General features: G+C 47.5%; 2 protein-coding genes and 1 pseudogene across 10 annotated transcripts; 2 read left to right on the forward strand and 1 right to left on the reverse strand.

The window, feature by feature from the left end:
- The first annotated feature begins 1945 nt into the window (after window positions 1-1945).
- LOC114639883 lies at window positions 1946-11017 on the forward strand (annotated as a pseudogene).
- Camk1 (calcium/calmodulin dependent protein kinase I) lies at window positions 10980-20894 on the forward strand. Of its 2 annotated transcripts, XM_028788619.1 has the most exons (12): window positions 10980-11083; window positions 12940-13054; window positions 14516-14647; window positions 15563-15637; window positions 15721-15859; window positions 16789-16915; window positions 17009-17084; window positions 17904-18016; window positions 18541-18619; window positions 18712-18799; window positions 20386-20503; window positions 20615-20894. In XM_028788619.1, exons 2-12 carry the CDS (start codon window positions 12972-12974, stop codon window positions 20707-20709), a joined length of 1125 nt encoding a protein of 374 aa, XP_028644452.1. In that variant the 5' UTR covers window positions 10980-11083; window positions 12940-12971; the 3' UTR covers window positions 20710-20894. The 2 variants fall into 2 exon arrangements, with proteins under 2 accessions (XP_028644452.1, XP_028644453.1); XM_028788620.1 differs by lacking the exon at window positions 10980-11083 and having other exon boundaries at window positions 12922-13054; window positions 20615-20892.
- Ogg1 (8-oxoguanine DNA glycosylase) lies at window positions 12877-27674 on the reverse strand. Of its 8 annotated transcripts, XR_003714070.1 has the most exons (10): window positions 27537-27674; window positions 27293-27400; window positions 26279-26526; window positions 25437-25616; window positions 22858-23039; window positions 21473-21623; window positions 21287-21336; window positions 19409-19559; window positions 16087-16214; window positions 15088-15171 (listed from the first exon to the last, which is right to left on the reverse strand). XR_003714070.1 is itself a non-coding variant. In XM_028788627.1 (9 exons), the coding sequence occupies exons 2-8, from the start codon at window positions 27397-27399 to the stop codon at window positions 19446-19448; spliced, it is 1032 nt and encodes a 343-aa protein (XP_028644460.1). In that variant the 5' UTR covers window position 27400; window positions 27537-27674; the 3' UTR covers window positions 12877-13557; window positions 19409-19445. The 8 variants fall into 8 exon arrangements, 7 of the variants coding, with proteins under 7 accessions (XP_028644460.1, XP_028644461.1, XP_028644457.1 ...); XM_028788627.1 differs by lacking the exons at window positions 15088-15171; window positions 16087-16214 and adding an exon at window positions 12877-13557; XM_028788628.1 differs by having other exon boundaries at window positions 15064-16214.
- Window positions 27675-27889: the final 215 nt, after the last annotated feature.

Consider the following 27889-nt stretch of genomic DNA (forward strand, 5'->3'; position numbering starts at 1 on the left):
AAAGGATCCCACCTGAAATCTGTAAAATATGAGGAAGAAATAATATAGTGGCCACAGTTGGTCCTGGAAAAGACAACTGTGGTGGTTTGTATAGGAATGGCCCCCATAAGCCAGGCAGTGGTGACACACACCTTTAATCCCAGCACTTGGAAGGCAGAGGCAGGCGGATTTCTGAGTTCGAGGCCAGCCTGGTCTACAGAGTGAGTTCCAGGACAGCCAGGACTACAAAGAAAAAAAAAAAAAAAGGAATGGCCCCCATAGACTCATGTGCTTGAATGCTCGGGGAGTGACACTATTAGGAGGTGTGGCCTTGCTGGAGGAAGTGTGTCACTGTGGTAGGGGACTTTGAGGTCTCCTAAACTCAAGCTCTGCCCAGGATTAAGCTCTGCTAGAGGATTAAGACAGAGAACTCTCCCTCCTCCAGCACCATGTCTGCCTGCAAGCTGCCATGCTTCCCACTATGATGCTAATGGACTAAACTGTAAACCAGCCTCAAGTCAATGTTTTCCTTTGTAAGAATTGCCTTGGTCATGGTGTCTCTTCACAGCAATAAGGCTTTAACTGAGACAACAACAGACACAGAATTCTCTTTGGAAACAAAGTTTATTGAAAGAAAGAGCCTTGAGGTGGTTTTGAAGACCTCCGCAGAGGGGAGACCCTCTCTCAAGTCTCAGAAAGTCTCGACCACCCAGTAATCTGCTCGAGACACCATGTACCGGAGCAATTGCGAGGTTGTTTATTAGGGCGTGACAACTAGCTGCAGGTCAATTTGTATGCCCACGAAGGAGCTGAATTGACCCCGACAGCCAGTTTGAAAGGGGTTTTTAAGGGGAAAAACCACAAACCAAGGAATGAGGAGGGGGTGAGGGGGTTGCTAGGGTAGTATAACATAAAAATAGTGGAACATTCCAAAGGAACCCAACCTATGGGAGTCAGGATCAGGTGAAAACTCTCTGTACGCTTATCTTTCTCAAGAATGTGGTTCTGCCCTGTTACTTCGGCCTTGCCCTGTCACTATGATTCTCAGCTTGGTTCCACCTGGCTAAATTGCATTCTAGCCAGTTCCTGTAACTAGTCTGTCCACATTCTTAACTTGCTTCTTGCCTCGGTTTCTCCATGTCTTTATAAAGAAAGCCTAAAGAATATTTTATATGTCTAAAAAGAATTCTAAATACCCAGTATCTATAATTTTTCACTCTACAGTTTGAATAAGAATGTCCCCCAGAGGCTCATATATTTGAAAGATAAATCATCAGAGAGTTAGGAGGTGTGGCCTTGTTGGAAGAATTCTGTCACTGGGACTGGGCTTTTAGGTTTCAAAAGCCATGCAAAACCCAGTGTCTTTCTTTGCCTATCCATCAGGGCATAGCTCTTAGCTACTGCCTGCAGGCCACCATGCTCCTACCGTATTGATAATGGACTAAACCTCTGAGATTCTAAGAAAGCCCCCAATTAAATGTTTTCCTTTATCATAATTGCCTTGGTCTTGGTGTCTCTTCTTAGCAATGGAATAGTGATGACAGGAGGTTATGATTAAGCTCCAGGGTGGTAAAGAGAGAACATTAGAAAGAAAACAATACAATACATTAAAAACCAGACACATTTTAGGTCCTAAATCTATGATGAAGATGCTTTTGGACCCAATGAAAGGCATTGTGATGATCAATGATAGCAATGCCATTCTCTGAGAGACTCAGTCAAGTCCAACATCCAGCAGCCACGTCCATGACTGAGATTAGCAGGACATGCCGGGTGGTGGTGGCACATGCATTTAATCCCAGCACTTAGAGGCAGAAGCAGGTGAATCTCTGAGTTCCAGGACAACCAGGGCTACACAGAGAAACACTGTCTCAGAAACACACACACACACACACACACACACACACATACACACACACACACACACACATGAGCAGGACTCAGGAGAGGCTGCAGACGGGAGCACATGAGCAACCCTCCTTGCAGGAGAAGCGATGGTACGATACTGAGCATCATCAGTAGCTCTATTACTGTAAAAGGCATCCATCAGTGGTCCTCTTTGGTGTGCAGCATTGCCCTGGATGCTGTCAAGACTGTGTACTTTGAGGAGAATGGCCAAAAGGAAATTAACATCAAGAAGTGTACGTGAGGGTAGAAAAGCTATTATCATTGAACCATCATTGTAGGCTCATGTGTCTTACATCCATGGAGTCTGATCAACAGGGATAGGACCCATCCATGAGAGCACCACTATATCAAGAACCCTCAAATTGTGCTACTGGATTCTTTTCCTGAGTACAAGAAAGGAGGAAGCCAGACTGACACCGAGATTACACAAGAGGAGGATTCTACCTGAATCCTGCAGACAGAAGACAGGTACTTTCAGCAGCTGTGTGAGGATACGATCCAGCTGAAGCCTCTGGTTATCACAGAAAAGGGCACCTCAGATTTAGCTCAGCACTACCTCATGTGGGCCAATGTCACAGCTATTCCTAGAGTCTGGAAGACAGTTAATAATGACATTGCTAGAGCCTGTGGGGCACGAATAGTTAGGCGAGCAGAGGAACTGAGGGATGATGTTGGTACCGGGGCAGGCCTATCCAATGGAGAAGACTGGAGACGAGTACATCGAATTCATCACTGAGTGCAGAGACCCAGAGGCCTGGCCTGCACCATTCTCTCTCTCTCTCTCTCTCTCTCTCTCTCTCTCTCTCTCTCTCTCTTTTGGTTTTTCAAGACAGGGTTTCTCTGTGTAGCCCTGGCTGTCCTGGAACTCACTCTGTAGACCAGGATGGCCTCGAACTCAGAAATCCACCTGCCTCTGCCTCCCAAGTGCTGGGATTAAAGGCGTGCGCAACCACCACCTGGCATGCACCATTCTTCTTAGAGTAGCCAGCAGGGAAATACTTTTGGAAGAAGCATACTTGCAGGATGCCATGCAAGCGTGGCACAGCATTTTCCTGGATCCTCAGCTGGTACCTGGTGGTGGAGCCTCAGAGACAGCTGTGGCCTATGCCTTGACAGAAAAATCCAAGGCCATCCTGGTATGGAACAACGGCCATACAGAGCTGTGACCCAGCCTTCAGTTGTCATCTCTTGTACCATGATCCAGTACCATTTGTTTTCTTACCTCCCTACAGGCCAAGCACACATGGGAAAGTTGTGAGACCTGGGGTGTGAATGGTAAGACTGGTTCCTTGGGGAACATGAAAGAGCTGGGTGGGTATGTGTTGTAGAAAAGTTTAATCCCAATATGGGGTTTCTACCCTGCCTTAATGATTTAGTTCCTAGATAAAAGACACACAACTTTTATTACTTACAACAAGCCTTAAATAGCACAAGAGCTGAGCAGATATCCACCCTCTATGCTATTAGAATATACTTTTCTATTAAGTTATTACTTACTATGTTTCATCTGAGTTGCTCATAACTCCAACTGGCCAGCCCTCAGGGCCGTGTTTCATGACTTACCTAACCCATGGCGGCTTCTCCTCCGTTCACCTTCCTTTCTCTGCTTCCAACCCAGTAATCCTAAAACCCAGCTATATCTCTTCTGCCCCGCTACTGGCTGTCAGAATCTTTATTTACCAATCAGAAATAACTTGTCGGCAAAGTCACATAGGACTTGGGACTATATGTGGACTCTCTTCTCTGAAGCAGCCAGGTCTTGAGGAACCAGTATTACCTTTGGAATACAGGCAGCATCAGGCCAACCCACCCCATCTATGGGAGCTGTTGGCTGTGAAGTTGCAAACATACAAAACAGCAATGCAGACTTGACTTCTGCTTCTGCCGAATGATGACATTGTCTCTGGCCTCAAGAAGAAGGATGATGACCAGAGCTGGTGAAGCCATGCTCCAGATGCTGGCCGTGAGTGGCTGGTAAGAACAAGGTGACTTCCACATACAGAACCAGCAGTCTCCTACTTCCTGAGCCAGGGCTCCAAGAACTTAGGGCTTTGTTTGGAAAGGATCGGGCTGGGGGCAGCCTCAAGTCTGTCCCATGTCAATTTGCACTGATGTGCACATCTCCTCTCTTGTAAACTTTCTATTTAGTTTGCTTCCAAAGATTAAATTTAAACCATTTGAAAACAAACAAACAAACAAACAAACAAACAAAAAACAAAACCAAAAAAAGAAGGGGCTTCTCTCTCAAACATGTGCAGGGCTGCAGAGGTGGCTCCACGGTCAAGGGGGCTTGCTGTTCTTGCAGAAGACCCAGGCTTGGTTCCCAGTATTTCTATCAGGAAGCTCACAACTACCTGTAACTCCATTCCAGGAGACCCAACACCCTCTTCGACATCTGTGGGCTCCTGCTAGCGTGTGGTGGGGATACATACACTCTTTCCTGACACACACATACAATTAATTAATAAATATAAATAAATAAACCGAAGCCTGGAGAGAGCATCATGGAGCGCGGGAGTGAAGTGGAGGAGCCACTGTAAGACAGAGTGACTGAGTTCCAACAAGTGAAAGCTCTCTTTTGTCTGATATGAGGAACTTGGGGTGCAGAAAGGGGAAGGGCCAGATCAGATAGATGGCAGTATGTCAATTTTGTAACCTGGGTGCAAACTGTAAAGGCGCATTGCGTACACCCATCTCTGGGTCCTCTTGCATGAGTCCGTAATAAAACCAGGTATGCGGCTGGAGGGTCAGAAGGAGGGCCTGGAGAATGCTAAGGTCTGGCAAGTCTGGACAAGTCTGGAAGTCTGAAGGGACCTTTGGTTCCCCCGGACAGGCTGTTCCTGATATACTGAGATAAGAGGAGTAGAGACCAAAAAGGCCGTGGGGAACCCCCAAATATGGAGCATAACTAAACCACGGGATCCCAGAAAAGGAGAAATAATTTGAAAGTTGGCTGTCTTAGAAAACCTGCTGTCTAGGAAAGAAAAATTTCCCTTCTGCCTCATTCTCTTGTGGGGGTTGGGCTCTCACCGTGTAGTCCTAGCCACTAGGAAGCCCTGTGCAGCTGAGGCTAACCTTGAACTTGGAACTTTCTGCCTCTGCTTCCAAGTATTGAGATTATAGGCATAAATGACTATGTCCAGATGTTTATAAAAAATGTTATATAAAAATCTAAATAATTTCAATTTAAGTGTGATATCTCATACCATAAGAATCTCAATTGAAGGTTTATCCTGTGCTAAACAAGTTCTAGACGTTCCAGAATAGACTGGGCTACAGAGTAAAAGCCTATTTCAAAAATCAAAAGAAGAGCTGGGTAGTGGTGGGACACACCTTTAGCCCCAGCACTTGGGAGGCAGAGGCAGGCGGATTTCTGAGTTTGAGGCCAGCCTGGTGTACAGAGTGAGTTCCAGGACATCCAGGGCTACACAGAGAAACCCTGTCTCAAAAAAACCAACCAACCAACCAAACAAAAAAAAAAACAAAGAAAAAAAAAATGTGTGTGATGTGGTGTGTGTCTGTGTGTGTGTGTGTGTGTGTGTGTGTGTGTGTGTGTGTGTACTCAATGGGTAAAAGTCCTTGTTTTGCAAGCTTGATGACCTGAGTTTGACTCCCAGATTCCATGAACGCCTCCACACTCAGGCTACACACCTTCAACCACACCCACATAATTAATAATAATGATGATGATGATGATAATAGAAAGGAAAACTAGACAGGTACGCTACACAGCTATCATCTTGTGACATAATTGTTTTAACATAAGGTCTATGTAGTTTGGCCTCAAATTCCTGAGCCCTGGTACAGAGAGACAGTCAGTAGTTAAGAGAAGGTGCTGCCCTCACACTGGATCTGAACTTGGTTCCCAGTGCCCATGTGCAAGCTCACTACTGTCTGTTACTATAGCTCCAGCTCCAGGGGAACCCATACTCATGTATACAGATGCATATATATAAATGTATATGTATATATATACATATATATGTATATATATATATGTAATTTAAAAGTAATAAAGTAAATCTTTCTTAAAAACAACCCCTCTGGCCCTCCTGCCTTGGTCTCCTGGGTAATGAGACTGCAAGCATGGTAGTACCACACCCAGTTTGACACACTTTTTCGGGGGTGAGCAATCAGGGTTTAAATCTAGGGCCTCATAGAGGCCAGGCAAGCACTCAACTGAGCGACAGTCCCAGACCTCTTTGTATTTTGAGTCAGGGTCTTATCAAGTTGCCCCAGCAGTCTTGAGTTCACTTGGTAGCCCGAGCTGTGCTTTTTCCAGCCTCAGTTTTCCCAAGTAGCTGTGATTACAAACCTGTGCCACCAGACATAGCTTAGCATAGAGAGACTTTTTAAGAATTATTATAAAGTTAGTGTTAACAAAAAGACTGGGGAGCCGGGCAGTGGTGGCGCACGCCTTTAATCCCAGCACTTGGGAGGCAGAGGCAGGTGGATTTCTGAGTTCGAGGCCAGCCTGGTCTACAGAGTGAGTTCCAGAACAGCCCTGGCTACACAGAGAAACCCTGTCTCGAAAAAACAAAACAAAACAAAACAAAACAAAAAACAAACAAACAAACAAACAAAAAATCACAAAAAACAAAAAGACTGGGGGATACATATATGTAAATGAAACTAAGTCAGAGAATGTTTAACAACTCTCATTAACATTTGTGGTGATCTCTTCTACTCCTCTGTGAATGAATCTGTGGTTCGCACATTACTTTGAAGTTAGCATACAACATACCTACCTAACCTCACAAGGACACCGTCCTTCTGTAAACAGCTCACATTGCTGTCAATTACAAGCTATAGAATATTCCACCCAGCAATTATACCTAATAATTTCTGCCATAAAAATATTTCTTAGGGGTGAAGGAAGGCTTAGTTAGCAAAGTGATTGCCGCCTAAGTATGAAGACCTGCTTTGGATCCTTGATACCTATCCAAAGAGCTGAGCTTGGGAGGAGTGTGTGGCTGCTGAGGCTTGCTGGCCAGCCAGTCTAGCCACAGGGTGAGCCCTGGGGTCAGTGAGATAGCATGTCTCAAAAAATAGAGGTCGATAGAGAAGACCCTGAGGTTGATCTGTGGCCTCCACACGTGCACACACACACACAGACAATAAATGCTATTTAAAGTTCAGATGTAAAAGGCAATAAATGACCGTCCCTTTTGGCATATTCTCTTCTTACTAGTGAGACAGAAAATGGCCTAGGCTTACTCTGTGCCCTTCAGTGATTTATTAGGTTCTTGGTATAAATTTTATGTGTTGTTTATATTATAAAAATATTAAACTGTTTTCATCATTGTTGTCCTCTTCCTCTTCCTCCTGCTCTTCCTCTTCCCCTCCTCCTTTCCCCCCTCCTTTCTTTTTGAGACTAGCTCTCATTTTGTAGCTCAGGCTACAGATTGCTACAACTTGTGGCAACTCTCCCGTGTTAGCCTCCCAAATGCTAGGATTGCAGGCGTGAGTCACTAAGTCTGGCTAAGTACTTCTCCAGTCTGAAGTTTGTTTTTGACTGTTTACCATGGTTTAGAGAAGGGTAAATTATACTTTTTTCCCTTCAACAACAAAAGTGAAAGAAATTTTTTATTTTTACAAACCACCTTGTCCATCTTTCCTTTGTGGTTTCTCTTATTTCCTCGTATCTTAGAAAACCATTCATCCCTCCAATAAATCATTCTCCATTGGGCTACAGAATTGAAGGAAGGACTGGGCTTGTATGTCAGCAGTATGGCATTGGTCTAGTATGTGCAAGGCCCTGGACTCCAACTCCAGGGAAGGAGGAGGGGGAAGAAGAAAGGGAAGAAAACAATTGAAAAAGAAATAATGTAGAAGAACTGATTTATCTTCCCATGTTGTAGAACAAGGAAGAAAATATCGTATCTTCTTTTTCTGCATGTATTTGGTTTTCCGTGACTGTTCACAGAAAGTAGTTGATACAGGAATTAAGTGTATTCATGCACATCCAAAACACTGGAAGAATAGGTACCAAAGACTCACTCTGGTTATCTGTGATCAACAGGTGGAAGACTCAAGTGGATTCCTTGCTTCTGCCTGCTCAGTACTTTTCCTTTGGGCCAGGTACTTCTCTCGTGTGTGTACCTGGCTACCTATGGTGCTTTGTTCCTCTGCCAACATTCTGGAGGTCAAGAGTAGCTACATCACTCAATTACTCAGAGAGACCCAGGGACTCAAGAGTCCCCCACCAGGTAGAGAATAGCATTCTGTGTGGAAAAGAAGTCAACATGGAAGAGGAATCAAGACAGGAGAGGAGAGAAGGCAGCTGGATGAGCTCAGCATCTCTGGTTCTAGTCTCCGAGACCCTGGTCCTTAGAGCTGGCCTCTGATCGGTATTAGCTATGGTTCAGAAAGGTTTAAGACTGTGACTGTAACACTAAGGAGGTAGAAGCAGAAGTCAGGAGTTTAAGGTCATCCTCAGACTGCATAGCAAGTTTGAGGTCAGCCTGGGCTACACGAAACCCTGTCTCAACAAAATTAATAGTGGGGTTGGAGACATGCCTCAGTGGTTAAGAACACTTGTTGCTCTTGCAGAGGACTTAGAGCCAGTTCCTAGCACCCACACAGAGGCTAACTACAGTTTCAAGGTAATATGATGTCCTCTTCTGGCCTCTAAGTACACTACACACACGCGATACACTTAGATACAGGCAAAACACACCCATACACATAAAATAAAAATAAATCTATAAAAATAAGTTTAAAAGAAAGGTTAGAAAAAGTGAGGGCTGGCAAGATGGATCAAGAGTTAAAGGCACCTGGTATCAAACTTGGTAGACTTAATTTGACCTTTAATCCCTGGAACAAAACCCACCTAGTAAAAGGATAGACTCAACTCCTGAAATTGTTCTCTGACCTCTGCATATATAGACATAGACATAGACATAGACATAGACATAGACATAGACATAGACATAGACATAGACATAGACACACAGACACACAGACACACAGACACACACACACACACACACAGAGAGAGAGAGAGAGAGAGAGAGAGAGAGAGAGAGAGAGAGAGAGACACACACACAGAGTATAATTCACTTTTTAAAAGTGAGAACACCTAAATATCCCCAGAAAAGCATTAAAAGCAGGCAAAGAGTAAGAACATAAAAGTTGTGCAAATGGAGACTGGACAGATGGCTCAGCAGTTAAGAGCACTTGCTGCTCTTGCAGAGGACCCAGGTTTGGTTTTCAATACCCACAAGGTGGCTCACAATCACTTGTAATTCCTGTTCCAGATGATCAGATACACTCTCCCAGCTTCCAAGGGCTCCCGCATGAGCATGGTTCACATATATACACTGGCAGGCTCACACACATAAAAAAGTAAATGAATCGTTAAAAAAGTTGTACTGGTCTTCAGTGGGACACTTTATCACCCAGTAGCGTTGTCATAGAGATAAACACAAAACTGTACTGACACAACTCCCTGGCTCAGTAGTATGTTGGATGGGTGTTGAGGAGACTAGAGGTATGGTCCTAGGTCAGAAGTGGGTTAGCACTTTGAGATCCTGGGATGTGAGGGGAGAAACACCTCTTAGTCTCTGATCCTGGTCAAATTGGGCCTTTTCTTTGTGCCCTGGTTTATACTGAATCTTTTTCTCATGTTTTATTTTGTTTGTGTATTTCTGTATGTGAGTGTGCAAGTCTATGGAAGCCAGGGGAGGATGTCAAATGTCTTGCTATCACTCCCTGCCTTACTCCCTTGAGACAATGTCTCTCTCTGAACCTGGAGCTAGGCTGGTGGCGTGTTCCAGCATGCTACCCCACAGTTCTGGGGTTGCAGGCGCACACAACCCCTCCAGCTTTTTACATGTGTTCTGAGTATTTGAACTCAGGTCTTGTGCTTGAACAGCTTACACACTGAGCCATCTCCACATCCTCTTGTTGCGTCTTTTCTTCCTTCCTACCCTCGGAGGAGAATCTCCCCAGTTTGCTTAGAACATTTGACAGTGCACCCATCTCTGCCTCTGAAGTTCTAAGATTGTGTCAGGCATCACACCAGCTTGTTTTGAACTACTGTTCTAAGTACTGCACACCCATTACACAGAACTCTCAAGAGAATTCTGAGATGGTAGTTAATAAGTCCATATCTCAGGGAAGAAACTGAGACTCAGAAAGGTAGAGCATGTTAAAAGGGTGGACAGACTTCAAAACCCTTCTAGCAATCTTAGTTGTCTTCTCAGACCTGATCATTCCAGGACAAAGTAGGGCCAAACTGGGAGAAATAGAGGTTGAATTCAGGAGGGAGAGCTGCCCTAGGTAGGCCAGGTTACCTCCTTTGCCTGGCTCCAGGGCAGACCTACCTCTTATTCCTGCCAGTTGATTCCCCTTCTAGCCTGAGCTCAACTTATTCCCAAAGAGCCTTGCATAAACTAAGCAGGGTCAGAGCCCTTGGCCCCAAGCCTACAGCCCCAGGAACAGATTTGCTCCACCCTCCCCACCCTGGCTCCCAGCCATGGGTCACATGGCACTTTGGTCCTCTTTGGCCTGTTTCCTTAAGAATCCAGATTTAACTCCACCTCCCCCTTTTCACCTCTCTTCCTTAGTTTTTTTGAGCAGTACCTTGAAAGTGTGTGGGATAAAAAGCCTCAGCTCTGTTTTGCTGGCGTTTTGTTTTGGTGGGACCTCAGTTTATCTGCCTATTAAATGGGACCTTACAGCTTTTCATCAGCCCCTTACTAGTCTTCTGAGTCTTTCACGGGTCCAGCTCCATTTAACAGGAGGGTGGGGAGAGAACGGGTAGGAATCCTAAGGCAGGTCCCAGAACCGTTTTGAAAACAATTCCAGGTTCAAACTGGCCAGCCTCTGGCATCTCATGAATGTTGGTTCAAAAATCATCTGATTCTAACTGTTGATTTCAAGACATCTGTGGACCTCCCTTGTCTCCTGCTGACGACCAAAGGGCAAGTAAGCATACTGGAGGGCCTGGAATAGAACAACTGGGCCCCCTTCTCCAGTCCAAGAGAGTGTTCTTCCCTAGTCCCCAGGTCCTCTGCCGCAGGCTCCTCCTCCATTGACATCAGAGCCGCAGGCGGGCCGAGGGAGCGGAGCCCCAGCCGAGCGCCAGCGACTGAACAGGCAAACTGACCAGGCACAGACGCTGTAGGAGCTCCGCACCAGCCACCTCGGCCCTCCCTCGCAGCCAGCCCCGAGGCGGGGCAGCCAGCCGCAGGTACAACTGAGAGCCTCCCGGGGAGCTCCAACCACAGGGTAGTGAAACCCAATGGTGCGAGGGGCACCTGGCCCCTGGACGGAATAGGGTTGGGCCTTTCTCTCCCACCTCCATCCTAGGCTCTTTAGGTGCTAGGTGACCTCCATGGATATTGCCTAGGAATCAGAAAAGGGTCTCTGTGTGCGTGCGTGCGTGTATGTGCGTGTGTGTGTGTGGGCGCGTGTGTTGTACGTCCAAGTGCTAGGCCTGACTGTGGAAGGGCGTGGGCATTTGGAAGTGCAGATGGGGGAGGGCATGTGAGGGGTTCCCTGAAGCAGGAATGTGCTTCAGTTGTGTAAAGGTATCTGGGGATTCATTTTTGTTGTTGTTGCATATGGTGTTCAAGGATATACACACACTGGTGTCTCCCTTGCAGGGTAGTAAGTCAGAGTTGGGGGGAGGTTTGGTCTGGCTCTGAGGGTGTTTAGTTAGATTGTTAAAGCTTGGTTTGCTGTGTAGGGCACTGGGCTGAGGAGTTGGAGGGCATAGACATGACTGAAGTTGCCACATCTGGTATGTGGGAACAAATGCCACCTTTTTCATGTGTGCATGGAATCAGTACTGTAGTGTAAGGGTCTGGGAGAGGGGTGGATGAACATGTGTGTTGATGTCTGGGTATATGTGCACAATCAGGTGTCATGGTGTGCCGTGTGCTGGATCTAGCAGGAAGGTGTCTGGGCTCAGGATTCATGTCCAGTGCTGATGTGGAGTATCTGCTGCAGGGTGTGGGACTGTGAGGGTCGTTAGTGCTGGCCTACACTGAATTTACCATTGCCTCCTTCATCAGAAAACTCTGGCCCTGGGAGAACTGGCCAACGCTCTGGGAACAAGGTCCCACCCAAGGAGTGGAGTCTCAGTTCTGGTCAGGGTGCTTTCTCTTCATCCTTCCCAAAGGAAACAGGAGGTTGCCTTCCCAGAGCTCTAGGGCATGAGGGGCTCTGTTCTGGCTTCAACCTCTAGTTCTAGATTCTGGGAGGCTGACTTCTCTGAGTGATCCCCAGTTTAGCTTTCTACTGGACCAACAGATGACAGCCTTTGTCCTTGGTAAGCTTAACTGGGAGTTTCTTGGGCAACTCTGGACCCATCCTATCCATCTCCAACCTCAGTTTCTGAGATTTCTCACATGATACATGGGGAGAGAACCCACCCTCTCTTGGAAGATGAGACAGCTCTCCAGGGAAAGGTCCAAGATAGGTCCCCTTCCGGAGGGGACAGCCAGGTGAGATCAGTTTTCAGGCTGCTGGGACACAGGGAGTCAGGAGGGCTAGGTCCGGGGAGTTCCAGCTGTGGCTGATGTTGCCTTGGTAACAGTGAGAAGGAGCTATTTAAAAACGTGGCTGAGATATTGCTGGGAGCCCAGGCTGCCGGAAACCTGATTTCCGAGAGGCTAGGGCGGCGAGGAGGAGGGAGAGGACACCATAGCCCTTCCCAGAATGAGACCGAGGCATAACTGCTTCTGGGCACAGGGCTCGAGGGTGCTCTCTATGCTGCTTCTAGCTGCTCTGGGGTCTCACATGCTATCTTCCTTGAGGAGAGGTTTCCTTGGGTGTTAGGATTGAGAAAAAGACTGGGGCAAAATGGAGAATGAAGAATTGAAGGAATGCATAAATGCTGAGAATTTTGCTACCAGGAATGATTTTTTTCTTGGCATAAGAAGTTGCAAATATGCTGAATGAACAAATGATGGGGGAAGGCTGAATGCCTATTGTCAATGAACAGATCCAGGAATGAATGAACTCATGTTGGCTGAATGGTCATGGGACATGCAGTAGATTCTCAGAGAGGATAGGTCCTCAGAATCTCTCTTTTCTTCCTAGGAGCCCTGGCTGTGGCTGGGGGGCAGTGGGCCATGCCAGGGGCAGTGGAAGGCCCCAGGTGGAAGCAGGCAGAAGACATTAGGGATATCTATGACTTCAGAGATGTTCTGGGCACGTGAGTCTCAGGGTGGGGTGGTAGTGGGGTGACAGAATGAGCCTGATGGCTGGTGGGGCCGAGGCTGGGGCGATGCTTCCTCTGGTCTGATGGACACTCACTTCCTTCTTCCTACAGATGAGGGCTGACGGCAGCTTTGCCATAGTGCAGACTAGTCCAGTTTTTTTGGCTAACTGTGGGGAGAATGGGGCCTCTCTTGTACAGCCATGGGTTCTTTATGAAGAGAAGGAAGTACAGGAGAATAGAAAAACCATTTCTCTAGATTGGTGCCAAAAGCTGGCTATTCTGGCCTATGTTTGGAAACTGAGGCTGGGCATGGTTCCTCCTGATGGTGGAAATCCAAATATAACTCAAACCTGGTTTCTTCCTTTTACAAGTTGGTCCTAGAGACACAGACAGACAAACACAAAATGACAGGTGGATGCGTATTACACTCTTATTGAGGTTGTAGAGGCCACAGAAGTCTCCTCTGCCTGGGTAACACTCCCTGAAGGACATGAGACCTGGGGGGTAAAAGATAAGATGGGTAAGCTTGTGCTTGTCAGAAAGAAGGAAGGTAATTCAAGGCAGGTGGAACAGTGCATGTAAAGGCTCAGAAGCCAGGCTACTGCAGAAGGAGGCAGTCTGCTGGAATTCACAGGGTTGGGGAGACGTTCAAGCAGTAAGAAATGGAAAGGGGCAGAGAATGCAAGGCCTTGAGAAGAGGCTAAGAAGGCAAGAGGTCATTTCCCAGCACAAAGGGAGACCTTTAAGACTGCCTGTCAGTGCTGGAGATGGCTCAGCTGTTAAGAGCATTGGCTGGTCCTACAGAGGACTAGATTCAGTCCTTAGCACTGATGGTGGCTCACAACTATGTGTAACTCCAGAGTCAAGGGATCTGATGCCCTTTCCTGACTTTTGTGGGCACCAGGTATGTATGTGGTTCAGACATACATGTAGGCAAAACACTCATACACATAAAAAAACTAAAGCTGAAAAAAAGAAAAAGTAAAAAGGACTAGGCATCATGTGTGGGCGAACTGGAGAGTCAAGATGCAACCATGGTGAGGTTCTAAAGGGCATTACATTACCTACAACTCAAACTGAATCAATTACAGAGGTGGAGTCCAGGCTCAGCCGGCTCGCATGTTATCAGCCTGGCTTCCTTTGGTTGGCTTCAGTTTGGAGCAGGCTCACCCCAAGTACTGACAAAGATGGCTGCCATCCACTCTAGGCTTACATCCTACCAGCTTATTCACTCATTCACAGTGCCAGGAAGCTGTCATGTAAGTGACCAGTTACTGAGGTACTGAGGCAGGGGACAGACAACCCTGACTGGCCATGTCTGCCTTACGTGACCACCTCTGGAGCCAGGGAGAAAATGAGTGCTGAAGGACATAGGTGGTCATGGAGGCTACAGGGAATGGAGGAGAGGGTGAGAAGCTAGGGTTCTAGCTCACCTTGCAAACCTCTGACTCACAGGGGTGCCTTCTCAGAAGTGATCCTGGCAGAGGACAAGAGGACTCAGAAACTGGTGGCCATTAAATGCATTGCCAAGAAGGCCCTGGAGGGCAAAGAAGGCAGCATGGAGAACGAGATCGCCGTCTTACACAAGTGTGTGGGCTCTGTACCGAACCCTCCTCCTTCCTTTAGATCTTTAGATTGCTTTAGAAACCGTATGAATTCTGGGCCTTACAGGACAAGAACTTGGCGGGGAGTGACTGGCACTGAGTTAACCTTCCAGATGAGACTGAGGTGCTAGGGCTTGTTTACAGAGGATGAATCTGTTCATGGTGCCTCAAGGCCAGCCCACCATATAGATGGTCACCTAAGGCTCTCCCATACAGTAAAGCAGACTATTTGCTGACCCCCTGACTAAATCAGCAACCAACTGATAGGAAACCTGCTCATACTGCAAACCTTACAGCAAGCATTTGCTTCCAATGCCTCCCATCTCCTAACTATCTGGACAGAGAGGAGATGGTCACTTCATTTCCCTAATCAGGTGGGTGGGAAAGCCATGTCTTCCTTACCCCTAAGATCAATCACTGCTGGTTCATTTGTTGAGTACTGACTATGTAAGCGCTGTGCCAAGCACCCTCCTTGTCATGTGATCTTCATGTGACTTTTCTGAAGATCTGTTCTTTTATAGATGACATTCAGGCACAGAGAGGTTACATTCCATTCACCAAATACCATGAGCAACTACTCTGTACCTGGTCCTAGAAGACAGCTGAATTAGATATTCTACTTGAGAAGGTGACATCTGGTTCGGGGAGGTTAAAAGTATAAACAAGGAAAACTTAGAAGCCACATTCCCATCAGAGCTGCAAAGTGCAAATGCTAGCTTCCAAGTAGCATGTAGCAGAGGCAGCATATCCAGGCCCGGGTCTGTTTGACACCAGAGCCCAGTGCTTGCTTGCTGTTCTTTGCCCGGTGGGTTCCAGAACCTTGGTTCCTGCCTGGATGCAGGTGCCAGGGAATAGGTGCATCACCCTCAGCTTTGAACCACCTCATCTCTCCTTTTAGGATCAAGCATCCCAACATTGTAGCCCTGGATGACATCTATGAGAGTGGGGGGCACCTCTACCTCATCATGCAGCTGTGAGTGGCCTGTCTGCCCACCCTCATTCATGCCTCTCCCTGATGCCCTACTCTCTCCGCCACTTTCTGGTCCTTTGCTGCAGGGTTTCAGGTGGAGAGCTGTTTGACCGAATTGTGGAGAAAGGATTCTACACGGAACGGGATGCCAGCCGCCTCATCTTCCAGGTGCTGGATGCTGTCAAGTACCTGCACGACCTAGGCATTGTGCACCGGGATCTCAAGGTGGGATCTGAGGGGCCTAGTGAACTATATGCACCAGAGGGAGGAGGGGTTCCGTCTCTCTTTGGGTACCTCTCAGCCTCAGCTTCCCATTTGCAAAATGAACTACTTGTGACCCTCCTAACCAGCTCCTCTTATTCTAGCTTAGACAGGGACACAAGGTAGGCTGGGCTGCTATTTTACCTTAACAACTTGTAAGTCTTTTTCTGATAATGAAACATCCTACTTACTCTTTGTAGAGAACAGGTAGGACAGCAAAGCTTCAGAGAAATGCATAGGGGCTTGTGTTAAAAACCATTTCCGTCCAAGCCAGTGGTGGTGCGCAGAGGCAAGGCAGATCTTTGAGTTCAAGACCAACCTGGTTTTCAGAGTGAATTCCAAGATAGAGTCACACAGAGACACCTTATCTCAAAAAACAAAACAAAACAAAACAAAACAAAACCCAACCCTTTCAGTCCAGGATATAAGCAAGGGCTCTGGGATATAACAGGCCTTGGTTTGAAGACTAGACTTGCCATGCCCTAACTGGCTCTTGGGCTAATCACTGCCTCTAAAGGCATTGGTCTTCTCATTGGCAAAGTTGGCTTATTCAGAATGGACAAGCTGCCTATGTGGAAGGGTTGAAATCAGTCAAGTACTTACCCAAGATCCAGCATAGGAGGTATAAAATCTTTTGTAATACTGGGATTTTGTAAGGTTTCTGAATTCTATGAAAATCCTTCCTACAACTCCTTGGCTGTGTTTTCTAGAACTTACAGTCTTCTAGCAGTAAACACTAGTTAGCTTCTTATGGATTTAGTGAGCTAGTCACAGTGGATTTTAGGGAAGCCTATGGCGCTGCTAGCCTCTGGCTACCCCTGGCTACCTCTGACTACTCCTGACTACCTCTGGCTACCGCTGACTACCCCTTCTCCTCTTTCCTACCCTTCAAGCCAGAGAACCTGCTGTACTACAGTCTGGATGAAGACTCCAAAATCATGATCTCTGACTTTGGCCTCTCCAAGATGGAGGACCCAGGCAGTGTGCTCTCCACAGCTTGTGGGACTCCAGGATATGTGGGTGAGGAGGGTCCTAGGTTGGGGCTGGGGATAAGCAAAGAGCCAGAAGCTGTAGGGTAGACATTTGTCATCATCATGTCCCTTCTCTCCACAGCCCCTGAGGTCCTGGCCCAGAAGCCCTACAGCAAGGCCGTGGACTGCTGGTCCATAGGAGTCATTGCCTATATACTGTGAGTGGGGACATGGTCAAGGTAGCCTGTGGCTACAGCTGTCTTCCCTGCTTTGCCCACTCCTTCTCTGTATCTACCAGATAAATACTAAAAGGCAGGGGTCGGAAAGATGGCTCAGGCGTTAAGAGCAACTGCTGCTTTTCTGGAGGATCCAGGTTCAATTCCCAGTACTCACATGGCAGCTCACAACCATCTCTAACTCTAGTTCCAGAGGGTGATCTGATGCCTTCTTTTGGTCTCTATGGGTACACATGTGCACACACATGGTGCATAGACTTACATACAGGCAAAATACACACACACACACACACACACACACACACACACACACCCCTATATATATAAACACAAACAAAAAAGTCTCACAGGCTTCAATCAGGAGATACGGTTTCCAGCACTGTGTGAACACTGAGGAGTTAGCAGAAAACAAGACAACCCAGCCTGCCCGTAAGAGCTGACATTAGAATCAGTGAGTAAATACATCTATACAATAGTGTCACCTGATAAAAATCACTGTAAAGATAAAATCAAGCACGAGTAGGGAGATGAATGTCATTTCAGATAGTCAAGGGCTCTTTGTGGCGCCATGAGTGGCTTCTGAGTGAGTAAATGATCCAGTTTAGGTGTGGGGAGAATGTCAAACACGAAGAGCCTATGACAGCATGTTCACAAGACAGAAGGAAGGCCAGTACTACCAGATGGAAGTGAGCAAGACAGAGGACTTCCTGTGGTCCCGACTCTTGGCACTGCCCCCAAATGCCATCTCTAAGCCAACAAGTCTTCTTAAACCTGACATGAGTTCGATTTCTTTCCACCTAGGCTCTGTGGCTACCCACCCTTTTATGATGAAAATGATGCCAAACTCTTTGAACAGATTTTGAAGGCCGAGTATGAGTTTGACTCTCCTTATTGGGATGACATCTCTGACTCTGGTATTTGGCTCTTTGCCTTCTTCATCTGGCCCCTGCCTCAGGGGCCTTCTTCATCTGCTCCAGGGGTCTCCTCACTGTCTGGCTCTGTCATATCTTAGTCCCAGACTAGAAGTGGATGTCCTATGTCTTACCTTGGGTCCCCTCTGCTTGGCCCCTAATCTCAGCTATGTAGGCATTCAGTCTTCCAATACAGTATTTACAAAAATACCTCCCCTGGAGCTGACTGACTCCCTTAGGCTTAAACAGCATAAATATTTCTATCTTCCATTTTGTGTCCCAGTCAGGGACCAGCTTATGATGGCTGTACAGTGGTTTACACACTAGTGTGAACATACTGAGTGGATTCTTCTGTAATTATGTTCTCAAAAAAGGAGGGAGCTAGAAGGCTGGGGTGTATGGAGTGGGACACAGGCAGACTAGGGTTCTTGTCCAACCTTGTTAGGTGAGATGTGAGGGAATGAGCACTGTCTTGGTGTCCACAAGCATGGTCATGCTGTATCTCTGTTTTTCTCTTGGGGCTCCAGCCAAAGATTTCATACGACATTTGATGGAGAAAGACCCGGAGAAGAGGTTCACCTGCGAGCAGGCCTTGCAGCACCCATGGTGAGGGCTCCCACTCCAAACTATGTGTGATAGTGGGACCTGGGCCGGACCTGCCCCACCCTCACAAGCAACTCTGCATATGCCCATCCTAGGATTGCAGGAGATACAGCGCTGGATAAGAACATCCACCAGTCAGTGAGTGAGCAGATCAAGAAGAACTTTGCCAAGAGCAAGTGGAAGGTCAGCATACACCTTTAATCCTGGGTCTTCCCCAGACTCAACTTGCACAGTGCCCCATACCAACTGCATACAGGACCTGCCTGGGGAGGTCTTCCAAAGAATCTCTCCTGTTCAGTCAACAAAGGCTCCTGACCCCTAAAGTCCAGAGGTTCCTGAGCTCTATCTCCAGAGAGACATGATGTAGCCCATGGGACCCAAGAAGGGTCAGAAAGGTGGCCACAGACCTATAGTTGACTAGTAATTAACCATAGAGAATATGCCTGAGGTAGAGGGACCAGGAGAGCAAAGAGGCTAGGGTAAAAGAATGTAGCCTGCTGGACTAGAGGGGCTGAAGGAACTAAGGGAACTGAGTGTCGAGAGGCCAGGCTGGAGAAGCTGGTAGAGGCTGGGCCATTGAGGTCCTTGACTGCTAGCTACAGTGGGACACCCACCTTTTGTAGAGGATGACTCCAGAAAGACTGAAAGCAGGAGCTTGTCCTGAAGAAAGGATTTTTAAGATGCAGGGAAGCCTGAGAGGCCCGGCAGGATGTGTCATAGATGCAGCAAGAGGAACACAGGAGTGGGTGAAAGCAGGAGGAGACTGAGAAGAAACAAAGATGGGAGGCATACCGAGGGAGTGAGACGTCAAAGATGCCCAACCTCCTGGTTAGGGACAAAGTGGACAGTGGTACCATAACCATGATAGGGATCCAGGGGCAGAAACATGTCTTGAGGGGCTGATTGTAGCTTTGAACATGGTCATGAGCAGCACATAGGACATCTGGGTGAATATAAAACAACAGAAACAGGTAAATTATGTAATCTTTCTGCACCTCAGTTTCCTCCTTTGAAATTAACGCTATCCCAGCACTTGGGGAGGGTGTAGAAAGTTCAGGAACCACATGAAAACTTGTCTCAAAGCGTAGGTGGGATGCTTAGTTGGCAGAGTGCTTGCCTAGCGTGCATGAAACCCTGGGCTGGCTCACTAGCTCACACAAAACTGGGCATGGTAGGGTATATGCCTACATCCCAGGCCTCAGGAGATTAGAGGTAGAATGGAGGATTGTCAGGCTACATGAGAACCCATGTTAAAAAAAATTAACGATATTAATTGTGCTTGCCAGAGCCAGATGTAGTGACACACACCTTTAATCCCAGCACTTGGGAGTCAGAGGCAGGCAGATCTCCATGGGTTCCAGGACAGCCAGTGCTACATAGTGAGACCCTGTCACAAACAAAACAGTGCCTGCCATCCCTGGTGAGTAGCAGACATATGCCTGTAATCTCAGTACTCTAGAGACTGAGACACAATACACAGCAAGACTGTCTAAGAAGAGAAACAACACAAAAGTGCTGCCTCAGAGGATGCTGTGAGGATTTAGTGATGAATAACCATGCAATGAGCTCACAGCGGTGTAGACACACAAATGCTGATTACGTGGATTATAGCTTTATGTCCTTTGTATGCATTTTATATATGTGCTGTATGTATAACTGAATATAGTTTAGTAACACCTTCCAGAGTCTGGGGCGGACTTGGGGAGACTCCCAGTGCCGACCCTCAGCCCTTAAGGCCCCCTTTCAGCATTCCCCTCCCCTCTCCACAGCAAGCTTTCAATGCTACTGCTGTGGTTCGGCACATGAGGAAGCTGCAGCTGGGCACCAGCCAGGAGGGGCAGGGACAGACTGCTAGCCACGGAGAGCTGCTGACACCAACAGCTGGGGGTAAGAACTAGGGTCCCATGGAAGGGCATGAGCCCATGTGGTCTGTGAAGAAGCATAAGGCTGGAGCTGGAGTCTGCTCCATAGCCACCCTTGCCCTTTCCTTCCACACAGGGCCAGCAGCTGGCTGCTGCTGCCGAGACTGCTGTGTGGAGCCAGGCTCGGACCTGCCCCCTGCACCACCCCCAAGCTCTAGGGCCATGGACTGAACATCAAGGAAGTCAGGGTTTCTTCCATGGGAGGGGTTGGAGGCAGCCTTCCTCCTCACCCCAGAACTGGGGAGTTTCTGACCCCATACTTCTTCACCCCTCCCCTCTCACTCTTCACTGCGTTTTCCATACAAATGTTTCTATTTTATTGTTCCTTCTTGTAATAAAGGGAAGATAAAACAAGACAGTTCTGTTTTCTCAAATAGCTTCCTTGCCCCGTTAGACTGACTGATTTGGGGTGCTGGCCTTTCTGACTTGAGACTGGGTGGGGACAAGGAAGAGAAATGGAGAACAAAGAGGAAAAATATCAATGACATCTTTTGTCCCCTGGGCCCTACCTAGCCCTCTGGCCTCTTAGATCCCTTTTTGCGCTTTGCTGGTGGCTCCCGAGGCAGGTTTGGTTGGTGAAGGTCAGCACTGAACAGCACCTATGGGAAGGAGCGTAAGGAGTCTATGGGGAGCAGGGCATGCTGAGGTCAGGGCTGGGGTGGGGGGTGGGAGTCATTAGGACAGGTGGCTGAAGAGTGCAGGGACCAGGCAGGGTCAGGGAAAGTCCTTTAGGGCTAGGTATACTTACTGCTTGGGCCCAGCCGGCATAAGGTCCCCACAGATTCCGGAAAAAGTTTCCTAAATTAGAAGCGAGGAGACTACATTAATTGACCCACAGCCCTCCATGCACAGAGATGGGGATTGTGGGAGAGATGATAAAGAATTAGAGGTTCTCTAACCTCAGCCCAATGCCCCAGCATCCCACTCTCCTCACCCAGTTCTTTGTTGGCCAGAGGACTCGGGCCCTTAGCCTGCGATGTCTTAGGATGCCAGCTGTAGTCACGATGGGCAATCTGCCACACATGGACATCCACAGGCACAGCCTGGGGTTTGTCAAGGGCCATTAAGCAGATGCAGTCAGCAACCTTTGACAGAGAGAGAACTGTTGTGGAGGAATGGCAGGATTTGGCCAGCATCCAAAGCTATCTGCTTCCTCCTTCCTCTAAGGTAGCACTACTCTGCCTTCTCAGTCAGTATGCAGTAATTACCTACCACTTCTAAAAATAGCTCCAAGAAGACTAGTTCCTGAGTGAACGTATGTGTGGGCCGTACTCTCATAGAACCTGGGAAGAAAGTATGACCATACTCTTTTCACAGGTAAGGAAACTGGGGCTCTGAAGTGTCTTGGACAAAATCAAGCAGTAGAAATTAGGCAACGCCTAATGTAATGCCAGTCCATTACAAATTCATTAAGTCAATGGGGCTGGGGAGATGACTCAGCAGTTAAGAACACTGCCTTCCAGAAGACCTGGGTTCAATTCTCAACACCTGCATGGTGACTTAAACCAGCTGTAACACTAGGGTATGCATTTGCCATATGTCTGCAGGTGCCCATGGAGACTAGAAGAGGGCATGAGCTCCCCTGGAGCTGGGGTTAGAGGTGGCTGTTATAAGCCACCCGACAAGGGGGTGCTAGGAATCAAACTCAGGTCCTCTGGAAGAGCAGCAAGTGATCTTGACCTCTGCATCAGCTAGCCAGCTTCTGAAAATTCATTTTAAGCCACGGAGGAGTATAAAAAATAAAGATAAGTAATAAATTCTAATAGTCTGATAGATCTAGTGACATCAACAAAACATTCTGTAAGCACATGTAATTTCAAGAAAAGAAAAGAAAAAAGTAAAATAGAAACATCTTTCCAGTAATAACCTTCTGCCTCTTCCCTCTGGAAACTTCTGCATACAAACAGTGGCGCACATAATGCACTGACACAAAGGACCATTCTAAAGATTTATCCAAAGGGCAGCCTCTTTTTTGTTTTGTTTTGTTTGTTTTTTTGAGACAGGGTTTCTCTTTATAGCCCGGGCTGTCCTGGAACTAACTCCATAGACCAGGCTGGCCTCGAACTCAGAAATCCACCTGCCTCTGCCTCCCAAGTGCTGGGATTAAAGGCGTATGTCACCACTGCCCGTCTAGGGCAGCCTCTTTTATACTCTCTGCATTCTGCTTTTGTCTCTAATAAAACACATGCGACTCCTTCGTTCTTCCTGTTCTTCCTCTAGAAGCCATGTCTCCCCTTGATTCTCAGCTGTGCCTTGTTTCTACCTCTCCTGCTCTCAGTGTGGGTGAAGAGGGCACATCCTACCTCTCTGGGGCCTCACCTTGGTGCCTACACCAGGCAGGGTGCAGAGAGCCTTATGGGCCTCTTCATAAGGGGCCACTCGAAGTTGCTGCAGCCAATCCGGTCCACCTTGCTCTTTGAGGATAGCTTTGGCGCTGGCACATACATAGCGGGCACGGTACCCCAGGCCCAACTTCCTAAGGTGAGTCTCTACTTCTGGACCTGTGGGAGTGCAGAGGGAACAGCAGACGTCCTCAGGCTAGTGTGTAAGATGCTCCAGCCCAGTGCTCTCCTAGGCACTTCTTCCCTATTTACTGTCCCCTAGGAGTCAGTGGACAGCTGGGTGTGAAACAAACAGTTCAGGCCTGAGTTCTGCATCCACAGATGTCCTCTTAGCACCTCCTATCAGCTGGGCTCTGAAGCAGTGCTAAGGACCCCTGCTCTGGGGGAATCCCCATTTGAGCACTCTAGCTTTATTCAAGAAGCACTCACACCCATGGGCTACAGAGCTGCAGGAGCTTGGGTGATGGGCCAGCAGGTGACCAGCATAAACCTAACTACCTGAGTTCAATTCTCAGAACCCATGTAAAAAGCCAGATGAAGAGGCTCACATCTGTAATGCCAGCACTCGTAAGGTGAGATGGGAGGCACACACACTGACTGGCAAAGTACATTATGCTTGCTTTTCTTAAGGATCCTAATGATGGCACTATACACATTTTACAGATGGACAAAGTAAGGGCACAGAAGGGGCTACGTGGGCTGGAGACAGGGCTCAACAGTTATGACAACTTGTCGCCCTTATAGAAGACCAGGTTCCAGTTCAGCATCCACATGTTGCCTCACAACCATCTGTAACTCCAGTTTCAGGGGATCTGACCCTCTACTGACTTCTGTGGATACCAGGAAATAAACATTCAGGCAAAGCACTCATACACAGAGAATTAATTTAAAAAAAAAAAAAAACTAAACTAAACAAAACCCAAAAGCAATTGAAAACACCTGACACTGATCTCTGACTTCCACAAACACCTGCGTGTGTGCACTTGAACACATTTATGCACATATAACCATGCACTACGTTCCTGCTCACCCACTGTGCTGGTTTAAATTTGCTTGGTCCAGGGGGTGGCACTATTAGGAGGTGTGGCCTTGTTAGAGGACGTGTGTCACTGTGGGGATAGGCTCTGAGATTCTCCCTCTAGCTGCCTGAGGATGCTGAGGCTTCTCCTGTCTGCCTTTGGATCAAGATGGAGAACTCTTGGCTCCTCCAGCACTGTGCCTGTTTGAATGCTGCTATGCTTATTGTCATGATGATAATGGACTGAATGTCTGAACCTGTAAGCTAGCCCCAATTAAATGTCCCTTGTAAGAGCTGCCTTGGTCTCTTCTCAGCAATGGGAACCTTAACTAAGACACCCATCAACCCTACCCCTCCAACACAAAGAGAGGGCATGGTGGAGATAGGACGTCTCACCCAGGTGGAGGATAGCACCTGTGTTCTTAAATGCTTTCCTTTTCAATGTCTCACAATCAACTTATTGCCCCCCAAAACCTTCTAAATAGATTCTAATATTTCCATTCTATTAACAAGGTAAGCCAAGCTTAGAGAGGTAAATGAATTCCTTGAAGAATTATGATTTTTTTTTCCTTTTTCTTTTTTTTTTTTTTGATTTTCAAGACAGGGTTTCTCTGTGTAGCCCTGGCTGTCTGGGAACTCACTCTGTAGACCAGGCTGGCCTCGAACTCAGAAACCCGCCTGCCTCTGCCTCCCAAGTGCTGGGATTAAAGGCATGCGCCACCACTGCCCAGCAAGAATTATGATTATTAAGCCAAGAGAAAACACTCTAAACTTTTCTTAGTATCAAAAAACATCCCTTGTTTGAGAATGAACCAAAGCAGGCTCCTTGCTATTTAGTCCCTACTAAGCATTTCATCTAGCTTGGTCTTCATATCTGCTAACCATTTCCTCTCAGAGCAAGTGGACTCACTAAAGTAAAAGCAGCTTAAAATGTTCACATGTGCCGGGAGGTAGTGGCGCACGCCTTTAATCCCAGCACTTGGGAGGCAAAGGCAGGCGGATTTCTGAGTTTGAGAGTTCGAGGCTAGCCTGGTCTACAGAGTGAGTTCCAGGACAGCCAGGGCTACACAGAGAAACCCTGTCTCGAAAAACCAAAAAAAAAAAAAAAAAAATGTTCACATGTTTCCTGTTCCAAACACACTTGCTGGATGTTTATTCTGTCCTCATGATTCTGACAGGATATGTAATATTATTTTCCATTTCACAGATTCAAAAGAGCACACATGTAAGTGTCAGAAGCAGGATTCAGACCTAGGCAGTCTGTCTCAGATTATCTGCCTGTAAGTCTAAACTACTGAACACTGTATAGATGTTCTTCTAGTCAGGTACTGCACATGCTGGTGAACAGCCAACTAGTGAGATGCTGATGTTTCAGGGATCAAATCTGAAAATGAGTTGTACCTGGAACTGACCAGACTAAGTATGGTAGTTACGGGTGGAGACAGTGTTCGGCACAGTGGGAAGCTTTGAGATAGGAGCTCACAGCTTGGGTAGAACCAGAGCTTCTTATCCAAATGCTGAAGCGGACACATACTCACCAGCCAGGGCATGAAGGTCTGGGAAGCCATGGTAAGTGACATTATCAAGCTGAATGAGTCGAGGTCCAAAGGCCTGGCACAGCCGTTCCACCATGCCAGTGATGCGAGCAATGTTGTTGTTGGAGGAACAGATGAAAGAGAAAAGGCATTCAGTAGGGTCTTGTCTCAGCAGTCTCACACCTAGAAAGCAGAAAGGCAGGGGCCGGGAGACACACCTTGCATCCCTTTACATCAGACACTATGCCTTGAGGTTCCAAGGGGACCTGGAAGAATAAGGGACTGCTCCTGTCGAGAAATCACTAGACCTTTCCTGTCTTGTAGCATCTTGTGAGGTATGGGTGATCATCCCATTCCACTGAGAAAAAAAAAAGCCACAATGCAAACACCACATGAACAGGGCTTTGTTCTGTGTCCTTTTCTTTCTTCCCCAAAGAGTAAATTTGATTCAGTATATAATGACAGTGAATGATGTCACCTGCTCCAGGACACACAGTCAGGATTAGGCCCCATATCTTTATCAGTTTCCTGTGGTCATCATCATCATCATCAGTATAACAACAATAATATGCTAAGTAGCAGTCTAACCACTTTAATAAGCAGATTTTAATTCTTTGCTACTATCATGTATGTGAGCGTGGACACGGCCCATGAGCGGAGGTCAGAAGACAACTCTTGGTAGTTAATTCTTTCTTTCCACTATGGCTTATGGGCATTAACCTGCATGAAAAGTGCTTTTATCTGATGAACCACCTTGATGGCCCTGTATCTGCGTTTTACAGAGGACAAATGGGGTCACAGAGAGGTAACTTAACATAGGCCACCATTCCTGCCCTTGTACTCACCTTGGAATTCCTGGGCCACTCTTTGGAAGTGGGAGTCTACAGAAGCCCAGTGACTATATAGCTGACCCAGGCTGACATCTAGCTGGAAGTACTTGCGCAGGGCTTCCAGCTCCTCCAGGGTCGGCCTGCTGACCTGGCCGTTGTCTCCTCGGTACACGGTGCAATAGAGCTGATCTTCGGTCTGAGTCAGTGTCCATACTTGATCTGCCAGCACGCCACTCCAGTGAGCAGGGCTTTGCTCCTTCCATCTGGGCATCCCAGCAGACACCGTTACCGATCTTGAACTCTTTTTTTTTTTTTTTTTTTTGGTTTTTCGAGACAGGGTTTCTCTGTGTAGCTCTGGCTGTCCTGGAACTCACTCTGTAGACCAGGCTGGCCTCGAACTCAGAAATCCACCTGCCTCTGCCTCCCAAGTGCTGGGATTAAAGGCGTGCGCCACCACCGCCCGGCCGATCTTGAACTCTTTAAGGTCCCTCCTGCCTTACAAATGCCCCACCTGTAAACTGACTAATTAGTTATAAATAAAAGTAGTATGTTTTCACCTTAAAAATAAAAAAGAAGTGGTAATGGGGATTGAACCAAGAGCCACGTGCATGAACAGCAAGCACTCTTATTTTTTGCTTTGTTTTTCGAGACAGGGTTTCTCTTTGTAGCCCTGGCTGTCCTGGAACTCACTCTGTAGACCAGGTTAGCCTCGAACTCTCGAACTCAGAAATCCGCCTGCCTCTGCCTCCCAAGTGCTGGGATCAAAGGCGTGCGCCACCACCGCCCGGCGCAAGCACTCTTATTACTGAGCTGCATCTCTCGGCTTCCCCATTGATTTGTATTGCATGGGCCTCATAACCCTGCACACCGTCACCTCTACTACCTAAAAAAGGTGAACAGACAAACCACCGGTGCTTATACAACAAAATGTACTCTCATTCATTACTCCCAACATTCTCTGCATCCCTAGTGGGGAGCACTGAGGAGTCAGCATCCTAGGGAAGAGTCCTCTGAAGCGCAGTCACTCACCGGAAGGACTGTCCAGAAGCTAAAACCAGGTCCAGACGCAGCTCAGAGCGTGGACACGGGATAGAGGCCCAGAGGGCCGGGCTGGAGGTTAGGGTGCGATGCCTCATGCTGCTAGGCAGACAGGAACAGAGTAACATTTGGTTAGCAGTCCCCAGCCCATTAAGGCACAGTCCAATCAGAACTCGACTTTCACACGTCCTAAGGCCTCGCGCACAAGTGACCACACACACCCAGAGTGTAGCACCTTGGGTCCTAGATTCTGGATCTGGTGTAATTTTATTTTGAGTCACTGTTGAATTTGAGTCTCCTTTTCCTGGTAGAAAAACCTCCCGCACGCTACCAAAGCCCTAAACTACCCACTCGGCTCTGTTGTGGAGCGCGCCCCTCCTCTTCCTCCAGACGTGGCCCCGCCCCCTGAACCTCCTGGAGCGCGCCTCCTCCTCCTGCGCGGCCGTCGAGGTTTGGAAAGGCGCGCCAAGGTGGCTCTTCCGGGTCCCAGCTTACTCTCACCGGAAGTAGATCCTAGCTCCCGCTTATTTGATCCTAGAGGTAGCCAATCCGAGAAGAAAGTGAAAAGCACCAATGAGAACTCGGGAG

This window comes from Grammomys surdaster, unplaced genomic scaffold (genome assembly GCF_004785775.1).
Source record: "Grammomys surdaster isolate TR1022 unplaced genomic scaffold, NIH_TR_1.0 125756, whole genome shotgun sequence".
Taxonomy (NCBI): Eukaryota; Metazoa; Chordata; class Mammalia; order Rodentia; family Muridae; genus Grammomys; species Grammomys surdaster.

What these genes read in the sequence shown, in the direction of transcription:
- Camk1 (XM_028788619.1), top strand. Translation starts at nt 12,972, where the DNA reads ATGCCAGGGGCAGTGGAAGGCCCCAGGTGGAAGCAGGCAGAAGACATT. An exon ending in TTCAGAGATGTTCTGGGCAC is followed by an intron (nt 13,055 to 14,515) that starts GTGAGTCTCAGG and finishes TCTGACTCACAG; the next exon opens with GGGTGCCTTCTCAGAAGTGA. An exon ending in GGATGACATCTCTGACTCTG is followed by an intron (nt 18,017 to 18,540) that starts GTATTTGGCTCT and finishes TTGGGGCTCCAG; the next exon opens with CCAAAGATTTCATACGACAT.
- Ogg1 (XM_028788621.1), bottom strand. Translation starts at nt 27,429, where the DNA reads ATGTTACTCTGTTCCTGTCTGCCTAGCAGCATGAGGCATCGCACCCTA. An exon ending in TCTGGCCAACAAAGAACTGG is followed by an intron (nt 21,337 to 21,472) that starts GTGAGGAGAGTG and finishes CTTCTAATTTAG; the next exon opens with GAAACTTTTTCCGGAATCTG. An exon ending in ATGCCGGCTGGGCCCAAGCA is followed by an intron (nt 21,138 to 21,286) that starts GTAAGTATACCT and finishes TCCTTCCCATAG; the next exon opens with GTGCTGTTCAGTGCTGACCT.